Source organism: Syngnathus acus, chromosome 16 (genome assembly GCF_901709675.1).
Source record: "Syngnathus acus chromosome 16, fSynAcu1.2, whole genome shotgun sequence".
Lineage (NCBI taxonomy): Eukaryota > Metazoa > Chordata > Actinopteri > Syngnathiformes > Syngnathidae > Syngnathus > Syngnathus acus.
Window position 1 is genome coordinate 2,221,536 of NC_051101.1, and position 14,781 is coordinate 2,236,316.

The 14,781-nt window shown below is 46.7% G+C and overlaps 1 protein-coding gene across 3 annotated transcripts; it reads right to left on the reverse strand.

The window, feature by feature from the left end:
- Positions 1 to 1,394: 1,394 nt before the first annotated feature.
- LOC119135544 (polycomb protein SCMH1) lies at positions 1,395 to 10,009 on the reverse strand. Of its 3 annotated transcripts, none has more exons than XM_037273230.1 (17): positions 9,836 to 10,009; positions 9,288 to 9,368; positions 8,607 to 8,679; positions 8,343 to 8,420; positions 8,014 to 8,084; positions 7,704 to 7,938; positions 7,543 to 7,631; positions 6,349 to 6,592; positions 5,380 to 5,612; positions 5,088 to 5,273; positions 4,560 to 4,686; positions 4,132 to 4,332; positions 3,909 to 4,064; positions 3,062 to 3,172; positions 2,446 to 2,550; positions 2,252 to 2,385; positions 1,395 to 2,119 (listed from the first exon to the last, which is right to left on the reverse strand). In XM_037273230.1, the coding sequence occupies exons 3-17, from the start codon at positions 8,629 to 8,631 to the stop codon at positions 2,000 to 2,002; spliced, it is 2,115 nt and encodes a 704-aa protein (XP_037129125.1). In that variant the 5' UTR covers positions 8,632 to 8,679; positions 9,288 to 9,368; positions 9,836 to 10,009; the 3' UTR covers positions 1,395 to 1,999. The 3 variants fall into 3 exon arrangements, with proteins under 3 accessions (XP_037129125.1, XP_037129123.1, XP_037129124.1); XM_037273228.1 differs by having other exon boundaries at positions 6,349 to 6,595; XM_037273229.1 differs by lacking the exon at positions 9,836 to 10,009 and adding an exon at positions 9,749 to 9,767 and having other exon boundaries at positions 6,349 to 6,595.
- Between the last annotated feature and the right edge of the window lie 4,772 nt (positions 10,010 to 14,781).

Below are 14,781 nucleotides of genomic sequence, written 5' to 3' on the forward strand. Positions count from 1 at the left end.
ATCCGTATCTGTATGTGTGTTGCTTTGCAAACAGAGCACGCACTCAAAGGGCTTGGGAAGCGTCACCCTGCACTAGTGCCCTGAGGCTGCTTGGGAAATATAGTAGCGCCAAGGAGAAGAGATGTGACCGGCAGACCTGAGTTGAATCTCATGCCTTCATCTGCAACCTCGCGTTTCTGTTTACAGATCCTTTTTTTAGTTATGGGCACTCAAATAATTATATCCCTCTGAAATGAATGGAAATATCCCCCCAAAGTTTTTCTCAGCTCCTCAGTACAGCAGTAATATTAGTCATTCTTTACAGAGGATAAAGAACATCTGCTTGTGTTTGGATATCTGTTGCATAAAGTGTAACAACACCATCACATGCTAACTGTTAGCCCATGTGCCTATGCAGTTTCCCATAGTAAGGATTAAGCTAGTGGAGGCAATGAATTTGCTTTAAATGTGCCATGTGTAATTGTTAGCCTTTTTGTTGAGGGGGGCATAATTCTCACACTCGAACGTTTTATGATGCCAAATTAATTCTCTTTACACAACTTCCTACAAGAGCCTTGTTTTGAATATAAACAAGTCGACCTGTATGCACACACTCCACACACACACCAATGTACGTCGTGTGATGTATGAGTCAGTAAATCTGGTGCGTAAACATCCAGGTCGAAGCGCCGCTATCCAAACGCCATTACGTGTCATTACAATACATCTCAAATGTGCTTTAAGAGGTGACAGTCGGCCAGGCGGCACCTTCACAAACACGCAGTATTGAGCACAAAGAGCTGTTATTTCTGGCTATAAATAGCGCCACTCACACACTGGCTAGCATCAACAATAAGCCCAGGCATCAGGGCCCTGGCTTGTGACACATGAGTGTGTGTGTGCGTGTGTGTGTTCGTATTCTCTCACACGCGCGTCAGTTACAATCAGTGGGCTGGGTCACTGTTTTCCTGTTTGCACTCAGAGGATGCGGTTGAACGTTTTTGCCGACGTCACGCATCTCACGGCAACATAAGTCCGCTGGTGCGGTGGCAAACAATGACAGCGAAGGCCGTCGTCGTTATCTCAAAGCACACACAAAATGGCGTGGCGGATGCAAAAGGTTGGCTAGTAATGACACGCACAAATTAAGTAACACTGTGATGATGGTGCTGAGAGGAACAGATGGAGATGTGGCCCACCCATAGCACAACATGTCACAGTCCCAAGGAGAAACACCAAGGAGACCGAGAGGGTGCAGGCGAGGGAAAGGGGGAGGGAGGGAGAGTGAGACTCTGCTACCCCCTGCAGGCTAATGTGTGTCAGTGTAAGCCTTCAAAAAGTCACAGGTGCTTTTTTTTTTACTCTTTTTTTTTTTTTGCCTCTTCTCTCCCGATGCAGTAACGAAAGAGAAGCGATTCAAAGTTGCATCATATATTTATAAGCAGTGTTGTTAACACGTGGTAGTTCTTTTCATGTAGGAATTAATAGTATAGTATCAAAACATTTAAAAAAAAAAAAAGTACAAATAACCAAGTTGAGACGATGTAAACAACATCCATAGCAACAAACAACAGATTTTGAAGGATCAGTCTCTCATTTAGAGATAAAATGCTAATTCGTCTGGCTTTCGTTGATGTTGTGGTTGTGCGTGCGTGCCTTCATAAGAGACATTTGTGACAAGGAATGCCAGATGTAGTAATTTGATCATTTCAAATTCTCCAACACAAGAACAAATTACATCATATTTAAAGTACAAAAGGTCAAATGTACAATCGGGCCATTAAATAAAAAAAGCCCATTTGAAGTGTAATTGTCGGAATAAGAAAACAAAAAGCAGAAACTAGATACACCCGCCATACTGCCTTGGGGTTGGGTTGTGCTACATGAAATCAAGTCCCGTCCTCATTGGATGAGGCGGACGAAAATGGCGGCCCACGTATGCAGGAGTGCTCCTGGAGGGCAGTGGCGACCTTTGGAAGGAAGGAAGGAAAAGCTGCATACGTCGGGGCCCCTCGGGCGCTCAGGCTCGTTTTAGCTTGTCAATGTGAAAGGTGAGTTTGAGGGCGGGGCCCAGCTTCAGGCCCATGTACTTCATCATGGTGTCGCTACGCAGCAGCAGCAGCGCCTTGCCATCGATTTCCTGCCGCGGAGAACATTGGAGTACAGTGGAACCTCACCTTAACTTACACATGTTGAAATGTGTTATTTTAAAATAAGTGTGAAGTGCATTAAAATGGTATCAAGCATGTTTCCTTATGGCGGATTTGCTTACATGTTTCCTGAACAGGTCAGCGTGCGGCGCCAGCACGGGGTCGATGTCTCGGATGTAGTGCATGACGTCGTCAACGCTCCACACGTTGGGGTCCTGACCGCCGGGCTTGGGGCTTTCCCCAAAACAACTCGATCCTAAAGGAGCACAACCGCTGGCTCATTGCTGCATGTGTGCGCGCACGTGTATTTATTTACCTGACGACTGTACACGGCTCCCCAACTTTTGCGAGCTGGGGGAGAGGGGCCTCATCTTGAAGTGCTCCAATCTTGCCGCCGCGACGCTGCTCTCCACGGACTGCCCTGACCAACACAAGACATTCAGCGATTAAATGTCATCTTTACAGATGCCTCGATGGTCCAAAAAGAAGCTTTGCACTTCCCCCTGAAGCTGAAGTTTCTTCTTAGAAGCTACCACAAATATCAGCTTGACACTCTTTCGCTTAACTCCATAACTTTGTGCTTTACAAATGCCGCCAGGTCAAGAAGCACCTCCTTAAATTGAGCTTTAAAGATGCCATGACAAACAACGCTCATCAGCGTTACAGTTGACCTTTCAAATACTTTCTCCTCTTCTGCTCTCTTTTAACTCCATTGTTAAATTCAGCTTTAAAAATGCCCCGTTGAGCACGTAGTCTGTAAACGTCGTAAACCAGATGCCCCGTGAAGCACTTCACTATGAACGTCAGCTTTACAGATGCCGTTTGGATGTGCCTGGTAGATTTGTCTATAGCGACACCTGGTGGCGATGATGTGAACAAAAATTGTTCGAGTGGACACAGTGATTCATTTAGGCCCGTCGTCAAAGTCGTACAATTGGCAGCGGCCCGGGAGATCTTGGCCAGGGGGTTTTTGTGCGAGTCCTGCAGGTGCCTCTTGGTGCCTCGACTGGGATTCGTGGTCAACTCTGCCAAACCTTTCCTGTCTGAACACAAACAGAGCAAATGTTATGCTTGCCAGTATGGTTCTATCATCTGACTAAGTATTTCTCTCCAGCCTTTAGGACTGGCAAATCAGACAGCTTGGTTAAGGTGAGAACAAACATTTCATTCATTCATTCATTTCTATAATTTCTGCCTTGACTGAAAGTGTCATTATAAATTTCAAAAACATCGTTGCAGTATTGGGAACATATGTTGCCCCTGTGGCGTTTCCGCATGGTCATTGACGGAACACAACTAAAAGAGTTTCATGGAGTTACAAAGCGAAACGCTCGGTGCTTGGAGATGGCAACAGTGGTAGGATGACAAGATGGCCAGCGGTTGGCCTACTGCCAGAGGTAAATAATTCAGCTTTTTGTTTGAAGTAATTGAGCCCTAAATAAGCTTCCATGTGGTCATAGCGCTTCCCATTACAACTTCACGGGAGCCAAGCGTCTTCCCACTGAATTGTTGTGACCTTTTAAAGCTTCTCCATTCAACTTAGCTTAGCATAGCTTGCGTCTCTGGTCAAACATCTCAAAGCAGGTAGTGGCACAATTATTGTTGGAAATGCCAACAAAAGATAAATTAAGAGCGAGCGAGTGTGACAATAGCGGCCAGATCTTTTATTTGATATTTTTTCTCTTTACTTTGAAGTGTGGAATTTGTGCTTGCTCCCGTGATAAATGGGGGCTAACGACAAAGCGTACTGAGCGTGGCCTAACGGCGCTCACTGCCAACCTGTAGTGAAGAGCGGACTTTCTCCGGCCACAGGCTGACTGCCGAAAAGCGGGTCACAGTGTAGGTTGTGGCAGAGCTTCTCCAGGAAGCGGAGGACGTAGGTGACGCTGCTGGCGATGGGCAGCGTCAGCGTGTGCTGCTGCTTCTCAAAGAAGGCTGCAAGCCCAAATTCTGTCAATTAGTATTTCCACTGCCGTTCATTTCATATGTAAAATAAGCTCACCTGAAATGACCTTGCCGCCCTGGCCGGGCTTAAGGCAGGAAAAGACGGTGGCCTGGTTGTGGGCGGAGTCGACGCAGGCTTGGACACACTGCTGAAGCACCGATGACGCCTGGCCGGGACCGAAGTGGTCGGGCAGCTGGCGGATGCGTCGCTGCTCAAAATGGGGACCAACCTTGCTGTACTTGTTTAGGTAGACGCATACTAGAGGGAATACAGCCATATTGAAAATATTGGTGTTTTTTTTTTTTGTATGAGATGCACTTGAAGAGGAGCACGGTGACATACTCAGTTTATTGCAGAAGATCCGTTACAGAGCCACTCGCAGTAGGTGAAACTCTCTGCTATACAGTTTAGAGACCATATACATTTTTTTCCCAGTTTTAGCGACTGGCAATATTGGCCTAATCCTTTAGTGCTATTTCTAGTACCTGTAGGGGCCTGTAGTGCAAATTTGGGGATGGTGGCGTTGTCGAGGGGCACGGTGCTGGTGTCGGGCTCCGGGGTGCTGCTGGTGGGAGACGTGGGGACTGGATTAGCTACCAGGCGAGGTTTTCTCTGAACAAAAAAGCATCACAGCATTTGTAAAGGTCAACATCTAAAAGGAAGGCCGACTGATTTTGTACTCGAGTGTCATCTGTGGCAGGGCTGCAGTGAATAAGGTTGAACATTTCCAAATCACTTTCAAATCTTTTTTTTTTTTTGCTTAATTTTGCAAGATAACGGTGAAGTCAAAATAGTTGGCAGTGGTTCAGGCGACACATGGGAAACAGCCGCGCCAAAGTAAAGTTGCAGGGCAAGAAATCAATCAAATATTGGCAACGTGGGCTGGCTGGCGGCTTGACTGAATCTCTGCTGGCTTTGTCATTATTCTTAGCGTTTGATGAACACTTTTCTGTTTGCTAAGTGGAAGCATCGCACGGAAATGACGATACTGTGTGTGAGACTGTCAGTGGCACCTTGCTGCCAGGCTTTGGGCCTCTTTTCTTTGGAATCTTGACGGGCGCGTCCTGCGTCTGCGGCAGGGCTAACCTCTGCGCCCAGTTGACTGAGAGCCTCCCACGGGGTCGTCCCGGGCCCGTCGTAGGCCGCCCGGGCCCGGCCGTGGCGTCCGGCGAGAAGCTGGCTTTCTTCACCCAGCTCAACTGCAAAAAACAAAAAAGCTTGATGGTCACAAAGGGCTACTGTCAAAAACCAGTGGCGAGGACTTAAGTGCTAACATGATATGATAGCATGATGTATGTCACCTACCTTCCGCCCTGGTTTGGGTCCGCGTTTCTTGGGCACCTTAACAGGCTCCAGGCCTTTGTCTGTCCGGATGCTTGGCAGTGCTGAGGCTTTTTGACTCCAGGAGCCCTTGGCTTTCCTGCGGCCGGGTTTGCGGCCCCTTTGACCAGCAGCTTTGCTTACTGCAGGGGGCGCGTGCACGGCCGAGCTGTCCACGGTGCCGTCTGTTAACGGCCCTACCGTCCTTGGCATCACCGCTGCAATGATAGACAAGGATGGAAACAAATGGGGGGGATTCAGCAGGAATATTTCTGGGAATGCAACACGATAAAATTAATTCCCAGTTAAAAGCGCATCATCAAGATTATCTAAATTAATCCAACAGGGCAGCAAATGCAGACGAGGTGTGAAGATTTGAATTGGCCCTGCCTTCCAAACACCCGGCTGCTTTGACAAAGCAACAAACGGCTGCGAATGACAAGCCTTTGAGGTCTTCAGACGCAACAGCGTGCGAGGAAGGCGGCTGCTGACAGATGCGAGGTCACACCGGTTGACAATCAAACACCATCCACAGACGAGCGCCAGGGAAAAATATGACTTCTAAGAAGCACAGCAGCAAACATAAACTTTGTGTGCAGTATGCGGCCCTCCAGGACCTTTAATTAAATACACTTTGAACTGGGCACTCCGATCAATGCAGTGCCGCAACTATTTTCATTATGTAGCAAAAATCTGATCGATTCATACATGGTTTAATTCTTTGTTAATACTACATCGAAGGAGCTCATTGAACAGTAGCTGCCTTGGCCCGCGCACAAATGTTGAGCAAGCAATTCTTTGCTTTCACGCAGTCTTGCACACAACAACCTCGACATCTCCTTCCTTGCTGCTCTACTCCCCTCCCATCATCTGCTAGCCAGTCTGCATATCGGAATATTGCCGGCTTGTATTCAAATGTTGGTTGCCCACCCATCAATCTCTGAGAACGGGCACCTTTTGTTCCAGGCGGCTGCAGGTTGTCCCCGGTTCGGGCGCACCAGCCCACCGGGAAGATGTCGCGCGAGTCGTAGCGGCAGTAGTAGTCGAAGGCACCGCGCCAGCCGTCAAAGGTGACCTGCACCTCCACTCCGCGCAGCGCGCCCACCGTGGCCGGGCAGATGAAGTGAGGGTTCTTGCGGTCCACCGCCTCCAGCTTCATGCCCACTTGGAAGGCGTTCTTCTCCAGAGCGGGGGGCTCCTGCTGGGGACGCGTGAGAGGCGTTAAATGCTGCTCGTCTGAAGCGCATATTTCACTCAAAAGTGGAAATAACAAAGTCCCAAGACTTGACTTTAAAGGTCTCTCGGGGCAACGTGTGAAAGTTTTAATGTGAAACGAAAAGCTATGTAGTAGGGGTGTAACGATTCATCGATACACATCGATTAATCGATATAATGCTCTACGATATATTGGCATCGATGCTAAACGTAAACATCGATTTATATCGCCGTGTTTGACCTCGGACATTAGACGCGACTTTATTTTGAAATCCAGTTCATTGTTGCTTGCTTCCTCTTTCCGGGAGCAGTACGCGGCGTGTTGTGTTGTGAGCAGAGCAGGCACGTGAAAGGGGAGCCGACAACTACGCGGCTCCTGGGCTGGTGCTATGGCTAGTGTCCAAGAAGACGAGGAAATTCGCTCCCCTTTGGGCTTCAAGTCATTCGTTTGGAAGCACTTTGGATTCCAAAGAAAAGATGGCTCAACGGACAATTAAAATTATTGTAAATAAATAGTTCAGTAATGCACTTTAAAGTTAATGGTATTACAAAAAAAGAAAGAATATTCATTTTTCTTTACTTATATGAGAAAAAATATAGGAATTTGATAAAGTTCAGTGTTAAAATAAGCACTTTGTATACTACAATACTCTTGTAATTTCCTAAATAAAGAGTTTGCAGTACCTTGTTGATTTTGCGTATGAATTGTTATAAATCAGGATACTGTTCTATATTTTTTATTTAAAAAAATAAAAATATCCATCGTGGAGCACTATATCGTGATGTATCGTGAATGAATCACAGCAGGCTTTAAGATATCGGCAAATATCGTATCGCGGTTCTTTGTATCGATATGATATCGTATCGTGGCAAAACCCGCGATTTACACCCCTACTATGTAGTGCTCCATTTAAGACAGTGTGGTAGCGTTACCTTGTGAAAGATGCGTGGAGGGGCCATCTCAGCACCATTGAGTGTCTTCAGAAGAAACAAGGGCCAGGAGGATGCGTTGAGGCGGAAACCTGATCCGGGAATATATTGACTTTGATGTATTCTATTGCAAAAACGCAAAAATGACCGCTAAAGTCTTTTACCAAGCGGCGGCTGCAGCATTCCGCCGCTCTTCTCGCAATTGCCAATGGGCTGGATCTCGGACGAGTCCACCAGGCGCCAGAAGTCATTCTTGTTGTCTGAGCCATCCAGGCGCAGGCGGAGCCGCGAGCCCGTCAGGCCCACCACAGTGGCGATGCAGGTGGAGGTGGTGTTGCGCGGGTCCTGAGCCTCCAGCTTCATACCCGCTTTGAACTCATTGATCGGCGGTGTCAGGCTCTAGACGGGTTGTTGATTGAGGAGTCAGCCGAGTGACCGACTGCTGTGCCGGACAGCCACAAGGGCGCTGCTTACCTGACGGAAGCATGAAGCAGGTGCCGCACTGGCGCCTGTATCTTTGAGGTACTTCTCCCAACTGAAATGGCCTGAGAGGATACAAAAGTAACAAATAAGTCACATGTACAGGACGACTTGCTGTAATTCTTGAGTCTTTTGACAGAAGAAAGTCTGAGACCAGCGATGTATCAATACTGGACATCTGTACTTCTATAGTCTAAAAAAGACAAAACCGATACTGCACACCAATACCGCAAACAGTAAATTTTGTGCTGCAAAAGTCAGGCAGAGGGTCTGTGAATTTTTTAGAGAGCCGCATCGTTATTTGGCAAATTAATAGGAATTACCTTGGAAGAGGGAGGGCAACCGGGAGGGACGTCCACTCCGAGCGTGCTTGATCCTTCTTGCATCTTTCCACTCTATAGCTGAAGAGTTCAGGCAGTAAAACATTTTTTAATCTCTCGGAGAAATTCTTTAAAGTCAATATCTGAGAGCATCTGTTCCCAAAACAGAATCTACTGAAATATCTGAAGTGATTGCAAATGCATCAGCCACAAGTGATGAGCCAATGAATACTAAATATTTTGAAAGACAAGGTAATAACATGTTACCTTTCTGCGGCACAGGCTTCCTCATGTTCCAATGACACGGAACAATCTCGGTATATGATAGTGTGCGAGCACCCTATGAGATTAAAAAAAAAAATCACAGTTATTCATTTTCCTTGCGATCTCCAAACATGTTTATGATTGAGGTTGTACCATTTCATTCATATAGGTGTCTACAATACGCATCAATCTTCTTTACCACTGTCCTCAAAGTAGATATCCAATTAATTACACAACAGCATAATATCTATGAAATTAATCTAGAACTATTTATTACCAAAACCTCGAAATTTCAGCTTCTCGATGGAATACATTCTGATCTCTGTAGTCCTGAAAGTGTAATAATAATCTTAGTGTTTAACCAAAATCATTTTGCACACATCAACTTTTTCTGCACTTTTACTTGACGACAAACTATTTTCTGACATGTAATAATCAGAATAAAATTGTCATTTTAATCGGTTTGTAGCCGTAGTATAAATAACCTGTAGCTGGCATGAATTTGAACCTGAAGCAGCCTGAGAAGTGGATAACAAACGCGTACTAACTGTGCATGAAGGTGTACCTAATGAATCATCCGATGAGCGTAGGCGGTATTTGGATAACGGATCCAGTAGCTCAATAACAGCAAATTCGCCGCGTATTTTTTCACTTCTAATACGACACCCAAGTGCACAGACTTACGTTAGAAGTTCATGATCAGCAACCGGACGGGCCCCTTCTCAACCAAAGTGCGCCTTTTTCTTCCGGCGTTCAAACCGCCACCTTGGAAAAGCGGTGACAAAAACAGGAGCAACGTGAACGGGGGCTTCAACTTCAACAATAGCCCCCTCGGCCGTGGGAAGCCTCCAATCGCCCAAAAACAGTGCGCGGTTGGCGTTGGTCGCTCGCTGTAGTGACACGCAGACGCGCGGCGCCTCATTCAAATAACAAAAGACGCCCCCCCTCCCCCCAAAAGGCAAGCCGAAGAGAGCCGCCAGCTCGGCTTGACAGGCGGTGTTGCTAGTCGGGAGCTCGGCAAACCAACGCTACCGTCACGGTGTAAGTTCCTCAGACGAACAAGCCAGTGCGTGAAACGTGACGGTACTTGACGTGAAATTACAAACGCTTAGATACCAAGTCACGCAAGCTAGGATGCTAACTACCTTAGCATAGTGGACGCTAACTCCTTGGTGACCCGATTAAAAAAAAAAAAAAATCATATGATGGCAATTGGTAAAACAAGAGCGTACCCGGTACACTGTCTGAAAGGATCACGTTTGCTTTCACGGGCTCCGCGACGACGCCGCGTCCTGGAAGAAGACGCGGCTCGCTGCCGTGTTTGTAGACGTGAGCTAGCTTTGTAGCGTGTTGTTGTTGCCAAGGAGTTACCGCCAGTCCGCCATTTTTTCCACTGGATTTCGGGGGGGGGGCACCTACGGGCGGTTGTGCTGAAAGAGGCAAGATGGTTCGAAGAGGAAACAGCGTAACCTAGTGGTCAAAGGTTAAGTTACACCAACGTCTTGCAACCTTGTCTTCATGTGCCTTGTTGACTGGTGCACCGTGTTGTAAAAGGAAGGGGCAAGAAATATTCAAAAATATCGCCCCCGTAGTTCCAGTGGAAGAAACATATGGATGAACATATGTACATCTGTAATTTCATTTATGTCAAATTAAGTGTAATTTCACAATTTCTAAAAAAAAAAAAAAAATTGCAATAATATGGAATAACAAATTTATATAGCAACAGTGCAGCCCAATAATGTTTGTTTACACACTAATGATTTACTATATCGTCATGAAATGTTTTTTTCTTCCACTGTCTAAATATACTCTCATAACTGATTGCAAGAAAGTCATGATTGCTTGAAATGTTACTGCTGCAAAGCACTATGCCGCTATTTAAGCACATTAACATGTGTTGTAGTTAAAACGAAAATAAAAGATTGCCTGGAGCAAAACTTGACTTTTCTAACTATTTGTTTCAGTAAAGAATATTCCAACATAGTGAACCTACAAATAAGGAATTTTAATATTTCATACACAGAATATATTAGGCCTGGCAATGTTGTTTTGCTTCATTTCATCGTATTTCAGTTTTTATGTCGTTTGTAAGTTTTTCTAGCTAAGAAACGATTTATTGAAGTGGCCAGACAGTTTTACGCTCGTGTGTTTTAACTGCAACGAGAGAAGCTAGCAATTGTCTTCATGTGCGCGTGTAAACAGTAAAACCAAAATGCTCGTCACGATTGCGCAGCACTCGGCTTGTGTGTGGAATGGTCACCTGGCCGGCAGGACCACTAATGCCCGCTTCATCCTACTTTGGGCAGGCCGTGGCCCCGTGGCACTCCGTTTCAGGCGGCTCAGGCAATTATGTTTGGTTTCACACGGTGAAAGGGGTTAATTGGCAGTGCCCACGCGCCTGATTGGACCTGTTTCACGCCTGTCGGCCTTCATCGCGTCAAAGGAGCCCCCCCCTCCCCAGTCCACTGGGAGACCGTTGTTAGAGCGTGCACCCACACAATCACTCGTGGACAGCCACACTCACTCTTTTTAAAATATGACCTTCTTATTGTCGTGCGCGTGAGTGGGAGATACCGTATGTGCACGTAAACACGTATCTGTATCCGCTCATTCTGAGACGCGACATGCTTCCGTTATCGCGTTGACCACAAGGGGTCAGTGTTGTTTCAATGGAGAGTCCCTCTCGCCTGCCCGCTCCTCTCATTATCATCATCATCCTCATCATCATGCTATCCTCTGAGGACCCGCATGATCCATCACGGCACATTGTTCTGTTATTTCAAATCACTCGTTAAATCCTAATAATGATCGTCTTCTTTCATTATGTAATATTTATGCGTCCTTTTCTCTCACTCTTTTCTTTTTTGAAGTCGATTTTGTCTTTTGAGAGCGGCCCATTGTCAAGTTTCCCTCCAGTGTCATTGTGTACTTGTCTCTCAGTAAGTCCATGTGATCTTAGTTCTTTATTAATAAGGCATAAACCACGGGAACTGCTGGCACCCAACTCTATTATAGCCTCCATACGAGTTCATTAGAGCCAATTAATGGCACCAACAATGGGCCTTGCTCAGCGTCTATTTCTTTTATGAAGCACATGCTTTCAAGATATATTATGGTTCCATAAGCCTTGCAAAGGTGCTTTTGAAAGCCAGTGGCGTGAACGAGCCTTTCGATTTCCAGAGAATTTAGTCGGCTTTCATAATCATCTCTTCTCAATGGTACAGGCCCTAATTAAAGTTAGCTGGCCGGCATCACCTCGGACTGTTTGCTGGTCAAAAAAGTACACATTTTGACAAGTTGATTTTCTGTCAAAGAGCCCTAAATATTGGCACATGGTCATGTTTCCTCATCTTTTTGGCTCTAAACAAAATGTGTTTTGACTGCAGACTTCCAGCTTTGATTTGAGGTCGTTTGACTTTCATTTACACTGCACCGGGGAACGTCGTTTAGGTTGTGAAAGCTCATGTCATATGACATGAAATGTTTGATTGGTTGCCATGTGGAAAATTGAGCTCTACATTCTGCGTCATGAGTGCCAATTGAGGAAAGCGACGCAAAAAAAAAAGTGCTGGCTTTTGTTCAAGGGGCCACTACTGCCTGTGTGTTTGTGTGCCCTTCTGTTTTTCCTTCACACTCGGCGGGTGCATTTCTGGCGACCCAAAAAGCGCGGTGTCGAGTGTGAAGACGCTCGGATGTACCATCCCGTTGGAGTTTTGGCTAAATTGCGTTTTCGCTCTTTCACAGCCGCGTGTGATTTCCGCGGCAGGCCTCCGTCGCCAGCATGCATCGCTTCGTCAGCGGGACTCTGCCATTCGGGTACGCCACAAGCAAAAGCTCGACGGTGACGAGGATGGATTTTTACGACACAAAAACGTTTCGCTTCACAGGCAAATGCTTTTTCAAATGACGAGACGTTTTTTGATGCAGCACATCGGCATCCCAAAAAATTTAAACACAAGCACTGATGGAGCGCACTTCTCAACTGAAGCTTGGACTTTTTGAAGCCCAGACCAATGATTGATCCATCACAACTGTGAGACATTCCAGAATTTTCATACTCCAGTCCTGTAGGAGGCGGTAAAGCAGGGGCTTTCCCTCGCTTGAGTGGTTGGGACAATGTGGACTAGCGCTGTGTGGTCGGCACGCCTGCCTCGCGGTTCTGATTTAAAAAAGTTCGGAACCCTACAGCTCACATGGCATGAATTGCAGCTCATGTATGGGCCCCAGAAATTGAACTTGATCTGCAGCAATTCGAGCCTGCCTCTTGCCTCGTTTGCTTTTGCCAATGACCCTCCAAAGGTTAAGTGCTCTTCCAAGTCACTAGTAGGAGCAACTGGCTTCTCTTCTTGGCAGCAGACTCACTTTTGGGTCCGCTCCGACTGTCTTGCTTGCTCTTTTCCATTTTCTCACACTAATTGAGTCTGGCTCGGCAACGTGTTTTTGGACTCGCAAACACGTCGCCCAAGGTGTCCGCGCGCGCGCGCTCGCCAATGGCCGCGCTCCATCGGGGCGGCCTGTTTCTGCTCACGCGGGCGGGACGGCGAGGATCTTTTCCCACCGCGCCTCCTTGTCACTTTCAGCACTCTGGCACGCTTCAACTAAGTCGCCCCCACACTAAGCCCCTCCTTTATTCACGCGGACACAAATATCCGCATCCACGCCGTCATCCGTGCGCACACACACGCACAGTCGGATTGCGTGTGTTCCCTCCCAACTGCGCCTCAGAGGACCGCGAGCGTGTGTTGCACAGACGAGGACACACACGCACACACACACACACACACACACACACAAACGCGAGTCCTGGTACACACTCGCCATCTCTGCTGGCATCCTGGGAGGGACACGCGAGAGGAAGAGCGAGCACGAGCATATGTTGGTTTGTCGGAGGGGGGATATTTCTCTTTGGATGTTGTCTCACAAGCTCTGACGGCGTGGCGCGCAAAGAAGGCATTTTTTCCCCCGTCCAATTTATTAATCCTTCTAGGCGATGTTCTCTGTTCAGAAATGCAAATTGAATCAATCTGAGGCTGACTTTAAGACTTTTCAAGTGGGATTTAATTAGAAGCCAGGGCCTGCAGTTTTTAATGAGAGAGGGGGTGGAGAAAGACAGAGAGAGAGACAGAGAGGGAGAGAGATGTGGGGGGGGAGTGGGTTTGCGGTTTTGATCTGGGGTCCTGCTGGAGAAAGGATACACAAACACCCACAATTAGCACACACATAGACAGAAAGTTCGAACATGCGCACATGCACGCAAATTCACCCTGTGTTTGGTTTTTCCCTCATCTCCGTCTTCTGAGAGTTCAAGCAGAAATGTTTTTTGACTTGAAAATACGTCTCCAAATTTACCGCCCTAAAGTTCGCCAACGTCGACGGGATGACTTCTGACTTTGGATTCCTATGTTTTTGTAAGTCGAGCGGCGCAGGGCTGCCAACGTGTGACGATGGAGGAGGGAAAAAGTTCACTTTGGGGCTTGAATCATACAGCCGTAACTTGTGTGATCTGATTCAAAATCCAATCAAAGCTCTGATTCGTCAAAGTCTGAAGATTGGAGGAACATTTCCTTTGCGCTACCGCAACGACAACAAACGCTATGCCAAACTAATTTGAAATGTACACATTGGACCTTCTACCGCATCCACCTTGTGTCAGGGAACCCAAAGAACAGAAAATTCCTCCTTCTGTGACTATGACCATGAAAGGCTGAAGAGTGGTTGAAACTCCACAGCGCCATTGTCTCCAACCTCACTGCTCCAAACACTTGAAATGTTTGTAATGTATAGAGTTCTTGGTCAATGGCCTCTCGCTCATATGGCGCTTTTCTACCTTCAAGGTACTCGAAGTGCTTTGACTGTCCTCGCTCTGCCAACGAGGCAGCAGTGGAAGCAACTGCGATGCCGTTGGGGCTTGGGATTGAACCCGCAACCCTCAGGTTGGAGGATGACCGTGCTGACTCATAAAGGTATGGACATGGCCGTCCATGAAACTCAAAGGTAAGAGAAACAGAAAACACAGATTTTAATTTTTGGCTAAAAGTCTAAAAATTGCTTTTAATTTCACAATACATTTGTACGGCCATAAACGATTGATTGTGAAGAATCAGCAACTGGGCTGCAATTGAATGCAACCAGCAGAGGCAGTGTTGAGCTGCGTGGTTCGGAAAATTCACTCATA